The sequence below is a fragment of the Chlamydomonas reinhardtii genome, chromosome 10 (genome assembly GCF_000002595.2).
Source record: "Chlamydomonas reinhardtii strain CC-503 cw92 mt+ chromosome 10, whole genome shotgun sequence".
NCBI lineage: Eukaryota > Viridiplantae > Chlorophyta > Chlorophyceae > Chlamydomonadales > Chlamydomonadaceae > Chlamydomonas > Chlamydomonas reinhardtii.
Window position 1 is genome coordinate 1,563,627 of NC_057013.1, and position 15,939 is coordinate 1,579,565.

Sequence of the window (15,939 nt, forward strand, 5' to 3'; positions counted from 1 at the left end):
TCATATGACACTTCCGCACACATATATAGTATGTATAGTAGTAGGGAGTCGCCATGATACTGCAGCCGCGCGCCTTGGGCGCGCAAGTTCGGCAGTGGAAATGCAGAAATGAGTCGCTGGCCACGCTCCGGTTATCGACGAGGAGTTACTCGACCCAATATGCAACTGCAAGCTATGGGAGTGTTTTCGCTAAGCAAGCGCTGTGCACCTCGACTCGACCGGTGACACGCTTGCAGCCCATCGCTGCGAGTTCTGCGACTCTGGAGCAGGACGCCGCTGAAGCAGATTCTAGCGCCGAGTACCTTGAAAACTTCCTTGGATGGCTGGTCGCGAACGGTGCGTGGCATCTGCTAGTGCTCGCGACATCCAGCCCGCGCCCGACCCGCCACACGCCAGACTCCCAACTACTCGCCGCCAATGCCGACGCACTTGCGCACGTGCATGATGCAGGTGTGCGCGGCATCGGCCAGGAGGACAGCAAGATTGCGCTGTTTGAGGCGGAGGGCGGCGAGCGCGGCCTGGTGTGTGAGGAGGTGAGCGCTTGCGCTGTGCTGCCGACTGCGGCGATTCCAGCGTCACGCGGCACTGGCCGACTGGACAGTTGCGCTCGCCTCCACATTATACGGTATACTCGGCTGTGGAAATTTCAAAGTCTTACTTGCCCATGCGGCTATGCTCTGTGTGGTTTGCTTCACGCGGCGGCACGTGCACAGGCCATAGCTGCAGGCGATGTGGTTCTGGAGGTGCCGCTGCGCCTGGCGCTGACGGACCACCCGGGAGACGAGGAGTCGAACCAGCTGCTGTATGAGGTACGGCGCCGTGCAGGAGCGTGGATGTATGGATGTATGGATGTATGGATGTGTGGAGTTACAGGGATGGGCATAGAGGCCGGGTGCTGGGTGCGCGGTGGGTGCAGTGGCGAGGGGAAATGACACGCGTATGTTATTGTGCGTGGTACAGTTATTGTGCGTGGTACAGGTCACATCTGAGGTGTGAGCTGCCGCACCTTGACACTCCTGGCCACAGAGATTCCTAAACACTGCAGCTCGTTCTTGATCTCTTTGGTGGCGTGTCCTTCCTCGCGCGTCCTTCCTGTTCGCCTGCCTCCTGATGGTTGGCCCCGGCGTGGGTTTGGCATGGCTTGGCCTTGCAGGGCGCGCCGTGGAGTGTGCGCCTGGCCTGCAAGCTGCTGCGCCACAAGGCGATGGGAGCGGCGTCACCATGGAGCGCCTACGTGCGGGTGAGAGCGCGGTGCGGGTGAGAGCGCGGTGCAGGGTCGCAGGCGTGCAGTCTGCATGATGGGACAATGAGGTTTAGAGCCATCCTGCAGCCCCGCTGGGCCTCAAGCGCCTTACCAACAACCGCATCGCACATACGGTAGCCGTGGCCTGACGACTTGGTTAGCCCGCTTTTTGCCAGGACAATACGCTGACGTGTTGCCGGCTGCACGCTCCGCGGACCAAGGAGGGTGCTGTTGTGGCGCGCGGGCCCCCTGGTGTCCCTTACCTCCCCGAGCCCCCGCCCAACCCCGCACCCGCAGGTGCTGCCCACGCAGGTGCCGGCCCCGCTGGAGACCTTCGGCTGGGAGGTGAGTGGACAGGCCGGTACCTACCTGTAGCTGCCTGCCGCTGCCTGTGGCTGCAGGTCTGCAAGGGTGAGGGCCGGGGGTGGCCACACCGGCCCCAGACCGGCGCGTTACCCTAGCTCCCATTCCCCAGACAAACCTTGCCGGCACTTCCCCACCCTTGCTACGTTTCCAAACGTTAGTCTGTCGTGTTTCTCGGATCTCAATGCACCTCCAGGACATCTCGGGTCTGCGGTACCCGGCCGCGGAGGAGGCGCTACACGCGGCGGACTGGCTGCGGGCGGACGCGGCGGAGGCGGCCGGCGAGCAGGCGACCGGCGGGCTGGGCGTCGAGGAATTCAACTGGGCGCTGTCGGTGAGCGGCTTTCTATTATTCTAGGGTTCGGGGAGGACATTCAGCGTACGTACGGTGTACTCGCAAGGACAATCCCCGTGTGTTACATACCTCCTGTGTTACCATACCTCCTGTGTTACCTCGGCATTGCCATCGCCTCGCCAGGTGGTGCATTCGCGCACCTTCGCCAACGCGGCGCCCGGCGGCGGCGTGGGTGTGCGCATGTTGGTGCCGCTGATTGACATGATGAATCACTCGGGTGACGAGGCGCAGCTGGCGAGCCCAGCAGGCGAGGCCGCTCAGCAGGGCCACGAGGGGCATGACGCTGTGGGGCTGGGCGGCCCCGTGGTTGCCAAAGACAACGTGCGGTGAGCCTCTTCGCATGTATCCCTACTTGTTGGGCCTTGCAATCTACAACCGCAGCAGCAGCAGTAGCAGCAGCAGTAGCAGGGCACCGTGCGCAGCCGACTGGGCCCTCTCGCGCTGGTTCCTCAGACGCCGCCTGACGCCACCGCCTGACACCTCCGCACCCACTGTCCCAACCCCCAATCCAAACCCGATCCCCAACGACCTCCCCCCCCCCAAAGGTGGGACCTGCTGCCCCCCGGGCGCTCCGGCACGGGCGGCTGGGCCATGGCTGTGTCCGCCACGCGGCCGCTGGCGCCCGGGCAGGAGCTGATGCTGTCGTACGGCGAGAGGTCCAACGACGACTTCTTCATCCACTACGGTGTGTGTATGGTTGTGTGTTGGGAGGGTGGAAGTGGAAGTATGAGAACCAAAGCCAAAATGTGGATAGGTGGGGACGATGGTGGTTCTCCAGTCCCAGACAAGCTCATACCAGGAAGCCAGCCCATAGGAAGCGAGGAACGGGGGTGGGGGGCATCCGTGGGGGGCATCAGGGGCCAGGACTAAGGAGCACTGGGGGGGCCATGGGGGTATAGGAGCGAAGAATACGAGGGTAAAAATGGAGTGCTGCATTTAATGATGTCGCCGCTGGCTTGTCCTCATGCCCCGTGCCGACCCTGCCGCGAAACGCACGTGGCCCCAGGGTTCGTGCCGCGTGCCAACCCGCACGACGACGCCGTGCTGTGGCCCGACCTGGAGGCCGCCCTGGAGTGGCACTACAGCCGCTTCGGGGCGCAGCGGGTGAGACCACTGGGCCCACGCAGGGTCTGGGCCGGGTCTGGCCCGGGTCTGGGCTGGGTCTGGACTGGGTACGGACTGGGTCTGGGCTGGGTATCCGTATGGGCCGCGTCTGGGCCGGCGGTCTGGGATGGGTCTGGGATGGGTCTGGGATGGGTCTGGGATGGATCTGGGATGGGTCGCGGTTCGCGCAGGGGCCGAGTCGCTGGCGGGATGAGCCAACTCGGCCCGGGCGCTGGGCTGAGTCCCTGTTTTTGGCGGGCCGCAGAGGCGTCTGAGGGCGGGGGCTCAGAATGCAGAGGCTGCACGTCGGGACCGGCATCCACTTGCTTCTGGGCCGCACTCATGGCTAGCCTGCATTTGCTTACCTTTCCTTGCAGCTGAGTGAGGCGGAGGCGGAGCCGCTCTACTCAGCGGCCCTGACCGCGGGCCTGGCGGAGCAGGAGGCGGAGATACGGCAGCGCCTGACGGCGGCGGCAAGTGCGGCAGGCAACAAAGGGCAGCAGGAGCAGGAGCAGCAGCCGGTGGCGCTGCCGGAGCAGGCAGACCCATTGGATAGCTTGCCGGAAGAGGTGCTCCGGCAGCTGCGGCAAATCAAGGTGAGGACAATCCTGATGTGTCGTGTCACAGGCTACCGAGCTTTTCTTAGACAGCTTGCGCGTGACGATTTTCCGGCAGCGCTCCTAGACGGTCACCCAACGGTTACTTGGTTGCCACCCATCAATGCTTTGCCTCTAATCCTGTCGAATGCTTGCTCCTTATTCCCCAGGTACTCAGCCGCGGCCGCGTGACGGAAGCAGTGATGCGAGCCTTCGCCGCCGTCAGCGGTGAGCCAGCCGCCGCGGCTGCCGCCGCCGCCGCGGAGCGCGCCGTGGCCGTCCGGTGCGCCGAGCTGCTGCAAGCCATGGCGCGGCCACCTGCAACCACCACCGGTGTACCTGCCGATGGTGGTGATGGCAGCGAGGCGGCGGCGGCCGCCCATGCACCGGACCAGCAGCGGGCGTTGCTCCCGGCGGGCGGCCTGCTGGTGGACCTGGCGCTGCTGCTGGCGGATGCGCAGCCGCGGCTGCTGCAGGCATCTGCGGCAGAGGCATCAGGCGCATCAGCTTCTGGGGCGGGGGCGGGGACGGCAGCTGCGGCGGCGGCGGCTGAGGAGGCGGGGCTGCAAGGCGATGCGGCGTACTGGGCGGCTCAGCTGCGTGGCTGCTGCCGGGTGAGTCGCACGTCGAACGGCGGCGTCACCAGGGGGCTGCACACTCTGCGTGCGGCTGCTGAGTCACATGCGGGAGTCAGTCATCCACCGACACCAAGCTGACATGATTGCATGACTGCCAGCCTGCAGTGGATAGGCAGGGGTACCTGTGTTGGTATCTTGTTCCTGACGACCGCGCGCTACCTTCCCACCAAACATCACCAGGCACTGTTGCCCCGCTACGCCGCCTTGCTGCCCGTGGAGGCCACCGCCGCCGTATCCGCCGCCGCCGCCGCGGCGGCGACAAGCAGCGCATCCCCGCCCTCTTCTTCCTCCGCACCCGCGGGGCCTGCTCCTGGTGGCCTGAAGAGCAGATACAAGCGGCCGCCGCCATCCACTGCTAGCGCCGCCGCGGACGCTGCCAGCCCTGACAGTGCTGGTGGCGCTGGTGCCAGCAGCGCAGGCGGGCCGGCAGGCGGTCTGCCGCTTGCGCCGTTGTTGCGAGCGCTGGTGCTGGGGCCGGGCGCAGCGGTGTTGACGGCGGGGGGTGGCTGCAGCGGAATGTTGCCGCTGACGGGGCCGCAGCGCCTGTCTGCCGCTTTCCGTGCTTATAAACAGATGGTGCTGTGGGACGCGGTGCTTGGATGTGGACTGAGCGGAGAGGAGCTTGCTGCGCTGCTTTGATTCATGGCATGTCATGGTACGGTGTGACTGGGGATGTGATGCGGGCCTCCGTTTGAGGTAGTCGACAATAGCTCCCCTAGCTGAGACCCAGGGCGCCGCGTGGGGGTGACGTATTTCCATGATCGTCGGTGCCTGGGCTTGGTGCAATTTTGTCTATCAGGACGCAACTACATTAGGCACTTGCTTTGCAGCAACGGGGGCGGCGGCACGTGCCATCGGTGCTGCCGCGGCAGCCGCTGTGCAGCTGGGCGGCGGCGCATATGGCTAGATAGGTAGCGGAGTGCTGTCGAAACGCGAACGCGAATGTGCGCGACACGAAGAGAAGTTGTAGTCGCTAGCACGCATAGAAGGCCGGTTAGCAGGAGGCGGTCACAACAGACATGTTACCTCATCCAGACGGTAAACGCCACGGGCAATAGAGGAGCGCCGCCGACCCATCACTGATATAACCAGGTTGCGATGGCTAGGCTGTCGGTCGGCTGGCGGGCTGGCGCGGAGCGAAGCTGCGGGGCGCGCGGCATCCGAAACCAACCTGGAAGCACCAGCGCCACCGTCGTCCAGCAGCACATGTGAGGGAGGGAGTGAGTGGAAGCGTAAGCAACCGGGAAGGAAGTAGCGGGCCAGACAGCAAGGAAAACAGCACAGCAAGTATCGTAACCGCGGGCTGGGCGGCTGGCTGTCGCTGCGGTTGGGGCTGGCGCGGGCTGGAACGGAACTATGGAGGCGGAGTGGACGGAGTGGAAGGCAAGTATGTAAATGGTGAGGAATTGATGCGTGTGGCAATGCAGGTACTGGAAACGGGGAGGCCGCGTAATAGTGATGACAGCGCGATGGCTGCACGGCTCATCCCGGCGGTACTGCACGCGGCATGGGCCCCGTGGGCATGAATGCAGTGAGCTACGTGGGCATGGCTGCAGTCTGGCACGCAGGCAACACGCAGCAAGGCACCATAATAAACCCCTTAAACAGGACAAAACAGAACAATCGACGGGGCGGACCGCAATGCGGTTCCCCACACCCGTCGAACAAAACCGGCGGCTGCACAGGGTAGCAGCGCCGGCCGGGTGGGGGATGCAATGGCAAGCATGCATGCACAAGTGCCACATGCGTATGAACTACACCCCCATAGGTAGTTCTTTTTAATAACAGGGGAGGCCGCTTTGGCGACTGATAGCCCCCTTATACCCCGCCACCTGACCCCAAGTTGGTCGCCAACGCACAGGGCTCCTTGCGGGTGGGGCGCGGCGCCTGGACTGGGGGGGGGGGAGGCCGAGGGGCCCGCTAACCCCGAGACCAGGAGAACCTGAAAAGGCCGCGGATGATGTAACATGCAGCGGGCTGTTTCCACCGATTGTCTTAGTCTTGCTCGCAACGGCGCCATCTCTCCTTCACCCATGCATCCTTACCCAATCGACCATCCCGCGCAGCGTAAGACTCTGCATCCAAATGCGCCCCGAGGGCAGCGCGTGCAATCATACCACCTGGCCGCGGCGACCACCGCACCACATCCGTGCGTGAAACCCAGCCACCTGCCAGTGTCCACATCCACGCCCAGAGTAGGCCCTCCGCTTATACACACCTTGTACATCCAAAGGTGTGCAATGACATAGACTCGGAGGCGTCGCACCTGCTGTGTGGAGATGCGTTGCTACATGTGTCTATCCACATGCGCGCGTCGCCCACCTGGGCTCTATTTGACGCTCGCCTACAGTACGCGTGTCCAACATGAAGACTGTTGTTGTGCTACATTTGTGTCTCCCTTTGCGGCTTCAGATCGACTCAGGCCTACTCCTCGGGGGACACGAAACCCATCTGGAGGGACTGCCGTCGACAGCGTTGACTGCCTGGAATTGCTGTGTCGCTATCCATAGTAATAGGTACAAGGAATTTCATGTATAAATCAACGTTGGCATGGTCAGGAACGAGCGTCAGCTGCACGGTGTGAATTACCTCCCCGCTGAGCGCCTCCGGGCCGCCTTAGTGGAACACTGAAGATGAAAGGATTTCCAAAGAGATGATAGCCGGCGACGAGCACTAACATTTTTTGGGGCGCCACGGGAACAATGCCGCTGCGCTTGTTTGGTTGCCTGGGTCTGTCCAGGGGCCCTGTGGATGATTATGGTGATCAGGAGAGAGGCAAAACTGGAGTAAACGGAGCTGTCACGCCGCAACCCGCTCGCCCTCCTGAGTCGGCCTCGTTGGGGCGACCTGCAGCGCAAGGTGAGGCAGCCGATGGGGTTGTTCTGGTATACATGGTTTGCGCGTGCGAACACTGAGCTTGGGACAAGTGATGTGCCACGGTTTGGTCGTTTTTTAATGATGGTAGGAGCAAACTCAGATAGCTCGGTCGTTGTTCTGCCTGTCAAGCGCTTACTGAGCTGATGTGTTGCTCGTCATCTTGCGCACGTGTTGTGCCTGCCGCCCATCTGTGTAGGGCCTGAAACTCAGGCGACATTTGGCTCCGCCGCACTGGAACCCAGCAAGCGAAGCGGGCAGCAGAGGGAAGGCGCAGTCGCAAGCGTGTTCTGCACGCGACAGGCTCTGACATCAGTGCGCAGTCCCCTGGACAGCGCAGCCACGCAGACCCTCGCAAGCGCCACATCCTCCTTAGCGGCAGCCGTCCCGGTCACTGCCGGGGAATGGAAGCGCTCGGCCTGCGGGGGCCGGGACCCTGCAGAGAGCTGTAACACAGGCATACGGCTTGATGAAGGCTCCACCGAACCCTTTGGCGCGTTACAGCTGGCGGCCGGACGCTCCCGGGGCGCCTCTCAGCGCGCCAGCAGCACCTCTGGCCATGTCTCCGCCCTTTGCCCTGCTGACTTGAGCTCTGAGGTCGGCAGCACCGTGAAATGCGGCCCGGGCAGCGCCAAGCCGTCCCAGATCCACGCGCACATCTCAGGCATCGCGGGGCTGGTGCGTGCTGCCGCGGGCATACCGTCAGCAACCGTGGTGGACGCGGCGCAGATGGCGGCGGCCGCTGACGGCGGCGGCGGCGGCGGCAGCGCCCCCAACGGCTTTGCCAGCTCCGCCGGCCCGCGCTTGCAAGCAGCGGCCGATGCCTCGCTAGCCGGCATGGGCATAATGTCTGGGCCGGCCGGCACGCCGGGAGCCGGAGAAGGGAAAGGGCGGGTAGCCCTGCCGGTGGATCTCCGCTCCTCCCCGCTGCCGCACCGCGCCTGCAGCCGCGCCTACGCAGCTCTGGCTGCTGGGGCGGGCCCGGCCTGCACGGACAGTGGGCGCGGGAGCAGCGAGCACCCATGCTGCGCCACGCAGCACCCGCCCAGCGCTGGCGGCGCCACCACCGCCACCACCATGACCCACACGGCGATGGGCTTCGGTAGCTCACTGCAGAGCGGCTGCAGTTCTCTGGGCCTCAACCAGGCCTCGATTGAGACCAACAACGCGTCAGTGAGCGGCGGTGCACAGGCTCAGCTCTCGCGGCACCTGTCCGGAATGGAGGCCGCGGCAGCGGCAGCGGCGGGCGGCAGCAAGCCAGCCAGGGCCGGCTCCACCTTGGGCAACTCTTCTTTCATGATGGACTTGGACATGTCCTCAAGCATTGCGCGCATCCGCACCAGCGTGGCGGCATCTGGGTCAGCGGGCGCCGCCGAGCCGGGCGTCGCCAAGGCTGGGCACACGTCTGCGACGTTGACGCAGTCGCCCCTCGCGACATTGATGGCGCACCACCTGGGCAGCAGTGGCGGCACGGCCGGCACGCCTGCGGGTGGCGGCCTGGCTACCGCCAACGCGACCCACATGTGCACGCTAACGTTCACGCCCACCGCCACCGGCACCTGCACCACCACGGCCAACGCCAACATGCTGACCGACGCCTCCGCCAGCTCCGGCGGCCAGCCGCCAGCCAACGCGACCGCAGCATGGCTGGCGTCCCCCCGGCCCCCTCAACAACAGCCGCAGACTCCACCGGCGCCGCCATCCCCACCGGCGCAGCAGCAGGCACTGCTGCAGCAGTTGCGGCCGCAGCTTTCGCTGCCTCACGACAGCGGCCGCAACAGCAACAAGTCGCCGCCGCGGCCATCGATGGACATGGGTTTCATCCGGGCCACCACACTGACGGAGTTGTCGGAGCAGCTGGAGGGCCTCAGGTGCGCACGTGAATGAAGGAGTGCAGCCTAGCGGAATGTAGGCATCGCGGTTGCCTGGGCCGGCTATGCGGTGCTTTTGCTTGAGGGCCACACATGTCCAGTCCGTAGGCTGACCCAGATGTACACGCGTGCAGGTTGGCTTGCGTTTTCCGCGACTGCACCAGCCGCACGCTCCATCCGCACACTCGCACACAGCCAGATGCTTGCAACGCAGCTAACTCGCGCCCGTCCTGCGCTCCGCGCCCCTCCTCCAGGTGGCTGGCCAGCGGCAGCAGCGGGCGCGTGTACACGGGCCTGTGGAAGGGCAGCCCGGTGGCTGTCAAAATTGTGGTGAGCCACACGCCCGATCAGATGCGCGACAATGCGCGCGAGGCTCTGCTCAGCCGCGTGGTCAGCCACCCCTGCGTGACGCAGTGCTACACCGTGTGCTTCGACGTGGTCACGGGGGAGCACCTGCGCCTGCCGGAGCCGCCGCACGGCGCGCGCCACAGCCCCGCCATTTCCTGCACCTTCCAGCCCGCCGACGTGCCCAGCTCTCACAGCACCGTGCTTCTCAGCTCGGGGAGGCCTGGCAGCGTCGGCGCCGTTCGCGGCCCCGGCGCGCCCGGTGGGCCCGGCGGGCCCCTGATCTCCTCTGCCTCGCTGCACGCGCCGTGCTCGCTCAACACAAGCGGTGGCGGCATCAATAGCTTGGGGCTGGGCATGACAGCGCTCCCGCACAAGTCGCCCAATGACTTGCGGATTAAACGGCAGCCGCGCGCGCTGGTCAATGCCGCGGTGGCAATGGCGGCGGCGATGGGCGGCCACAGAGGTGCCCCTGGCATCAGTACAGCTCAGGAGGAGGAGGAGGAGGAGGAGCTCCACACGAAGTTCGGTGGTGGCGCCGCCGGCTGCCCACATGCAGTGGCGGGATTGCCTGGACCGCGCATTTTCTTAGTGGGGAGCCCTGGCCGAGCTTCCAGCGCTTCCCCTGCCGCGCCTGCCGGGGGCCGAGGCGTGTTGCATCTGCGGTTGCTATCCGGGGCGGCGCAGGCTGCGGCCGACACGGCTGGCGGCACACCGGCCTCTCTGTCAGTTGCGGACTGCGAGGGCTCGTCGGCGGCAGCGCTGGTATCTGAAAGCGGCGGCAGCGGCACGCGCAGGCAGTACGCGGTTGACCCGGCAGTCTCGGGGCAGCTAGCGTCAGCAGCGGCGGAGCAGGAGCGCTTGCAAGGCGGCAAGGTGCCGGTTGAGGGCGTGTCAGACGAGTCACCTCCCGCTGGGGCCGCGGGCGGCGCCGCAGAGGCGCGGCCCCTCCCGCAATCCACGCCACAAACGCCGCTGTACCGCAGCCGTCTGCAGCAGCCTGCCACCAGCATCGGCGGCTCGCCAACGGCAGGAGGCGCAGCTGGCGGCGGCGTGGCTGCCGGCGCGCGCATGCGCTCCATCGCAACCCACTCTGTCAACGCAAGCCGCGCCCCTGGCAGCTCGCAGGCTTGCCCAATCAGTGGCGGCGGCTCCACGGGCTATTATAGTGTGGGGCTGGCCGCACACGCACTGATGCATTTGCCGTACGGCACCGCGTCGCCGCCGCCCTTCGGCGCCGCCAACAGCGTCGGCGGCGTGCATGGGCCGGCCAGCGGCAGTGGCGGCGGCAACGCAGCCTTCAGCAGCGACTCCCAGTACGGCTCCTTTCCAGGCCTGCACGCGGCGCTTGCCGCCGCCGCTGGCGCCAACATTCTGTCCCTCAATTCTTCAGGAATGAACCGCGAAATGCGGCGCGCCGGAGGCGCCGGGGGCGCCGGCGGAGGCGGAGTCTTCCTCGGCGCCAGCGGTGCCGCTCACAGCTCCTACGGTGCTCCCGCTACAGGCGCTGGCGGCGTGGGCTACGGCGGCGAAATCAACACTACGCTATCGCTGTCGGAGCTGCTGAGGACGTGCGGCGGCGCGTGCGAGGACGACAGCAACGGACTGGGCGCCGCCACATCGCTGGCCGGCGTGCTGGCGGCTATGGGCACGGTGCCGGGGCGCTACTGCACCGCGGTGGTGCTGGAGTGGTGCAGCCAGGGTGCGTGGAGGGCGGCGGGTGCCGCGGGCGCGCAGGAATTTGGGTTTGGCGGGCGTGAGGTGGATGGGTATGACATGGGCCTTTGCGAAAAGTGCTTGAGTGCCACTGCCAGGGGCACGGGCTGCGCCTCTGACTCCCTTCCTGCGGCCCAGCTCTCGCCGCCTTCGCGCCGTGCGTGCCTGCCTGCCTGCCTGCTTGTGCTTGCATCCACGCATGCGGTGTTTTCCTTGTGCTCTTCAACACACACACGCACACAGGCACGCTGCTACAGGCCATCCGCAGCCACCCCTTCAACCCGGAGCGCAGCCCCGCCAACACCGACGGGCTGCTGGCGCTGCTGCGCACGGCGCTGGAGGTGGCGCAGGGCATGCGTTACCTACACAGTCTGGACATCATACACGGTGCGGCAGCCACAAACGTTGCCATGAGCACCGCTGTGTGATACCGGACCATTTTGGGTGTTGTTTACAATTTGAATTGCTGCAACGCTGCATCCTGTTCATTCGGGTGGCCGCTGCTTCACTAAAGCCATTCGTGTGCCCTGTCCTCTTGTCACATGCCTGCTCCGCGCCGCTTCCGCGTCCGACACTGTAGGCGACCTGAAGCCCAGGTGCGTGTTGTCTGTGCTGCGCATTGGACTGCCCCACGCATGCACTCAGCTATTTCTTAGGGAGCCATACTGCTCAGCCTGTCATTCCGCTGCTGCCTCTTTACGACTAGAGCCTTTTGGGGCCAGCCATAATCAGCAAACGGTCAACGAAACAGCCCCGGCGGTTCTCCATGCTGGAGTCAACGGTATAGCACCCGCTGTTCCCAGTGAACTCGGCACTTTGAACTTGTGATTTAATCACTCCGTTCTCCATGGACGGCTAGCCCCCCCCCTGCATCCCATGTACCCACATGACCTGCGCCATGATGGCGGCGAAGCAACCTCCCCTTTTGACCCAACTGTGCGCGCCACGCTCACCCCGCATCCCTCCTTGCATCCCGTGCTCGCTCCCTCCACGTTGCTTCCCTCACAGCAATGTGCTGCTGCAGTCGCACGTGACGATGCCAGACAGCGCCGGCCGCTGGGCCTCGGACAGCCGTGGCTATGTCGCCAAGGTGGCTGACTTTGGCCTTGCTGTGCCGGCGGCTGCAAGCGGCAGCACCGGCTCAGCTCTGGGCCTGGGCGGTAAGCCGGACCGCGTGTGCTTGCCGGCGGCCTCGCTGAAGACATCATGGGGTGCAGCAGTGCGCCAGAATAGGACTGTGGATAGAAGTAGGTAATAGGACTGTGGATAGAAGTAGGTCTGCTCAGTCGTCGTATGTAAGCGTGTGTGTTTGTGTGTTCGGTGATTCAGGCGCAAAGGGGCCCGCCGACGGCGGCATCGGCTCCTCGTGTGCGTGGGGCGCTCTGGCCTACCTGGCGCCCGAGGTGCCGGAGCGCGGCCCCAGCAAGAAGAGCGACGTGTGGAGCTATGGCTGTGTGCTGTACCACATGTGCACCGGGCGGCAGCCCTTCCAGGTGTGTGCTCGGGTGTGTGGCCGCTTGGGCGCGCCGGGTGTTATCTCAATGGAGCATGCAGGCGCTCATGTGCGCGTGTGTGTGTGTGGGGGGGGGGGTGGCACTACCGGGCGCCGGGCCTGAGCTATACCTGGCCATGTGTGAGCTGCTGCACGTCAGAGGTGTCATGTGATGAGGGCCGCATGTGGTGTGGGCCATGACGCCCGCAACGGTCCACCTGCTTGGCAACCTCACACAGGGCATACGCCAGGGCCGGCTGCTGCTGGGGCTAGCGACCGGCGAGCTCAAGCTGGAGTGGCCGGACCACGTGTACAAGCTGCTGCGGCGGCTGGGCGAGGCGTGCTGCGCGCGTGACCCCCGCGAGCGGCCGTCGTTTGACCGCGTCGTCACGGCGCTGCAGAAGATCATCAAGCATGTGGCATCGGGCGGCGTTGGCGGTGCCGGCGGAGGAGGAGCCCGTATGGGCAGTCAGGCAGATCACTCATTGCAGCTTGGCGGTACCGGCAGCGGGTAGGTGGTTGGTGGCTGTGCAGGCATGCCGTGGGGTTCGGTGGCGATGGGAAGGGGTGCATTGCTTGTGGGCAGTAGATCGCAGTCTTTCGCTCCGTGCGTTCTCAGTGCCTTGTTGCACTTACTGTTGCCATGCTTGTCGCCACCCTGCAGGCGCACCACCGGCGACGGCATGTCCGCGACCCCCAGCACACGAGCCAACAGCAACGCCGCGGCACTGGGCTTCGCCTCGGTGCTCGGGCCGGCGGCACCACTACCCAGCGCGAACCCCAGCGGCGCGAACCCGCCTTCCACCTCGCCTGTGGCTGCTAGTACGGCGCCAGAGGCGGCGGCGGTAGCGGCAGGTGAGGTGGGCTCGCCCGCGGCCGCCGCTTCCAACGTCGCCACCAGGCGTGCTGGCCCGGCTTCCTCCATTCCACCGTCCGGCAGTAGCGGTTTGGCTGCGCGGGAGCTGAATCCCGAGGCGGCGAGGGCGGCTCAGGAATGGCGCGCTGCGCTGGCGGGCTGCGCGCAGCTTGGCGGCGCCGGCCTGTTTGTGGCCGGCGCACCGGCGGCGCCCAATGATTACGGCAGCCGTTAACGCGGCAGATAGCGACAGGTGTCAACTGCCAAGGGCCGTGCAAGTGAACGCATTGGGAGTGAAAGGCCAAAGGCACGCTGCCACCGGCCACAGGGGATGAACAAATTGCACCTCTACGCACGGCCCACGAGCCTGCGTACCCACCTACGTCGGGGCGTGGCAGCATCGCTTGTAAAGGCGAGCGGGGAGCGGAGAGGAAGAAGCATGCATGGTGTGTGACACAATAATTCGAAAACATGTGGCCCAAGCATCTGCATCACCCGGTGCAGCCGCTGCAAACGAAGGGTGCTTTGCGCCGCAAGGCGTATGTGGCAACCGCTGGGACTGTGAAAGGCAGAAGCGGCGAGACCAGGATAGGGCGTGATTTACGAAAGGGGTGTATCTTTAAACAATGCATGTGTAATCTTGGCAACCATGCCACTGTGCACACCTTACCAGGCCACCAGTGCGTGGTGGAGTGCTGATTTGGTATGTGCGTCGTGTGATGGAGAATTGGGCTAGCAGGCAATGCAATGCAAGTGAGGCATGGTTGTAGAGTTGGACGTGGTTGGCATAACGCTAGGGCTGCGTGATGCGTTGTTAGGTTGCAGGCACAGCAAGGGTAAGCATTTGTGCACGGCTTCAGCTGACGTGTTTTGTGATTGCGCTTGAGATCGCATGTAGCATGCGTTCATATGGGGTGCTTTCGGAAGATGGTTTGAGGCTCGATTTGCAACTGGCAGCATACTCCGCGAGAGGGAGGCAGCATAATGCTATTCGACCTGCATGATGGGAATGTTGAAGACAGGTGAGCAGTATCATGATCGCTTATCGGCGTATCGACTTGCTATGCATGCAACGAGCATCTTGGGTACCACTGACCTGAAGAGCCGGCATTGCTGCAGAATGGGAGCGCGGGTGTTGCTTACCGGGGAGAGCCGAGTGAACACAATTCGAGGTTACGGCAAAATGGTACATGCTAATGGGCATGTGTGGTGCCCCGTGCACTGCGAACACTTGGTACAAGAAAGCAAGCACTGTGTGTTGGGGGCTTAAGAGGCGCCTCCCATGCATCGGTGCGCGGAAGGGCGTCCGCCCTCGAGCAAGATTGTTGCATCACCTGGAACTTAATAAGTCATGAACTTGAGTGATTCACGCACCCGACTGCAGCAATCTTGTTGACAGCGCATATGTGTGAAACACGACAACTGCGTGTGTTTTTGATTGGGTTACGCCACACGCGTCGAGCGTGTACAGTGGCACGGGGATGGCCTCGCACTGGATGCCAAAGACAGTTGAGGCCGCAGGCGGTCTTGGTGCGGTTCGGTGCATGCTCCGACGGCACGGGCTTGGACCGGTGCCGGTCGTGAAATAAGTTATAATGACGCTGATATGGACTTGCGAGGGCTTTTGTCAGAGGGTGTGGATTGAGAGCTTGGGCTACCTGGGACGGATTCATGCTTGCCGCGTGGTGAGTTGCGCGCACGCGCGGTGGCATGCGCCCGCCAGGCCGTCAATGGCATCGAACAGATGATGGCAGATGCAGCATCGTTTATGCACTCTGGCCTACCGTACTGAATGTATGCCATGTCCACGCGATGGGCAGGCAGCTATGGCGTTGTGATGTGGACCCGGGGGCATGCTGTGTCGCTGAGCTTGTGGTTGCCTGAATGAAATTGCACGATGTCACCGGTGTGCTGCGAATTCTGGTGGGCTTGTAACACCAGACCGTGGGGACAGTGTTAAGGCAGGTTGATGAAGTCCCGTAGGATGCAGCTGATCCCCAGAACCCAGCAGATGGCAAACATTTGCAACGGCAGAACAGGAGCGCGCGGCTGGTCGAACGCCGGCAATGGCAAGGGGTGTCATGAGTTGTAGCGCACTGGGGGGCGTTGCCTACAGCTCCGGGCCAGCCTGGAACGCATGTGCTTTGCACCGAATGGCAAGACGTCGCTTCCGGTGTGTGCATGGGATTCCGGCGGGCTTGTAGTAATTTGCAGTTGGAGAATGCCTCATGGCACAGCTGTGTCTGTTACGCTGTTCCCTTCGGGCCTTCACTTGTGCTCTTTCACAGGGAGCCCGGTACTCCACGCCCAGTGACATACCATGCGCCAATTCCCCCTACATCTCGGAGCTCGTATTAGTGCGCGCAGGCGCTGCTGTTCGTGGCCGCGCTGATTGCTACGCTACTCAGTAGTTGTTCACGCAGCGATGCGGCCTACCGTAGGGCTGTCCGGCTGTGGAATTGTTGACTCTGTTCAACGCTAGCCCT

At 64.2% G+C, this 15,939-nt stretch overlaps 2 protein-coding genes across 2 annotated transcripts; both read left to right on the forward strand.

The window, feature by feature from the left end:
* Positions 1 to 35: 35 nt before the first annotated feature.
* On the forward strand, positions 36 to 5,706 carry CHLRE_10g429200v5 (uncharacterized protein). Its single transcript, XM_043066611.1, has 12 exons — positions 36 to 336; positions 451 to 533; positions 714 to 809; positions 1,154 to 1,240; positions 1,541 to 1,588; positions 1,803 to 1,940; positions 2,085 to 2,287; positions 2,507 to 2,646; positions 2,968 to 3,065; positions 3,443 to 3,661; positions 3,832 to 4,275; positions 4,480 to 5,706. Exons 1-12 carry the CDS (start codon positions 54 to 56, stop codon positions 4,936 to 4,938), a joined length of 2,298 nt encoding a protein of 765 aa, XP_042920008.1. The 5' UTR covers positions 36 to 53; the 3' UTR covers positions 4,939 to 5,706.
* A 969-nt stretch (positions 5,707 to 6,675) lies between these two features.
* On the forward strand, positions 6,676 to 15,937 carry CHLRE_10g429250v5 (uncharacterized protein). Its single transcript, XM_001702646.2, has 9 exons — positions 6,676 to 7,158; positions 7,373 to 9,044; positions 9,299 to 11,091; positions 11,349 to 11,492; positions 11,686 to 11,701; positions 12,114 to 12,265; positions 12,435 to 12,598; positions 12,837 to 13,108; positions 13,262 to 15,937. The coding sequence occupies exons 1-9, from the start codon at positions 7,002 to 7,004 to the stop codon at positions 13,686 to 13,688; spliced, it is 4,797 nt and encodes a 1,598-aa protein (XP_001702698.2). The 5' UTR covers positions 6,676 to 7,001; the 3' UTR covers positions 13,689 to 15,937.
* Positions 15,938 to 15,939: the final 2 nt, after the last annotated feature.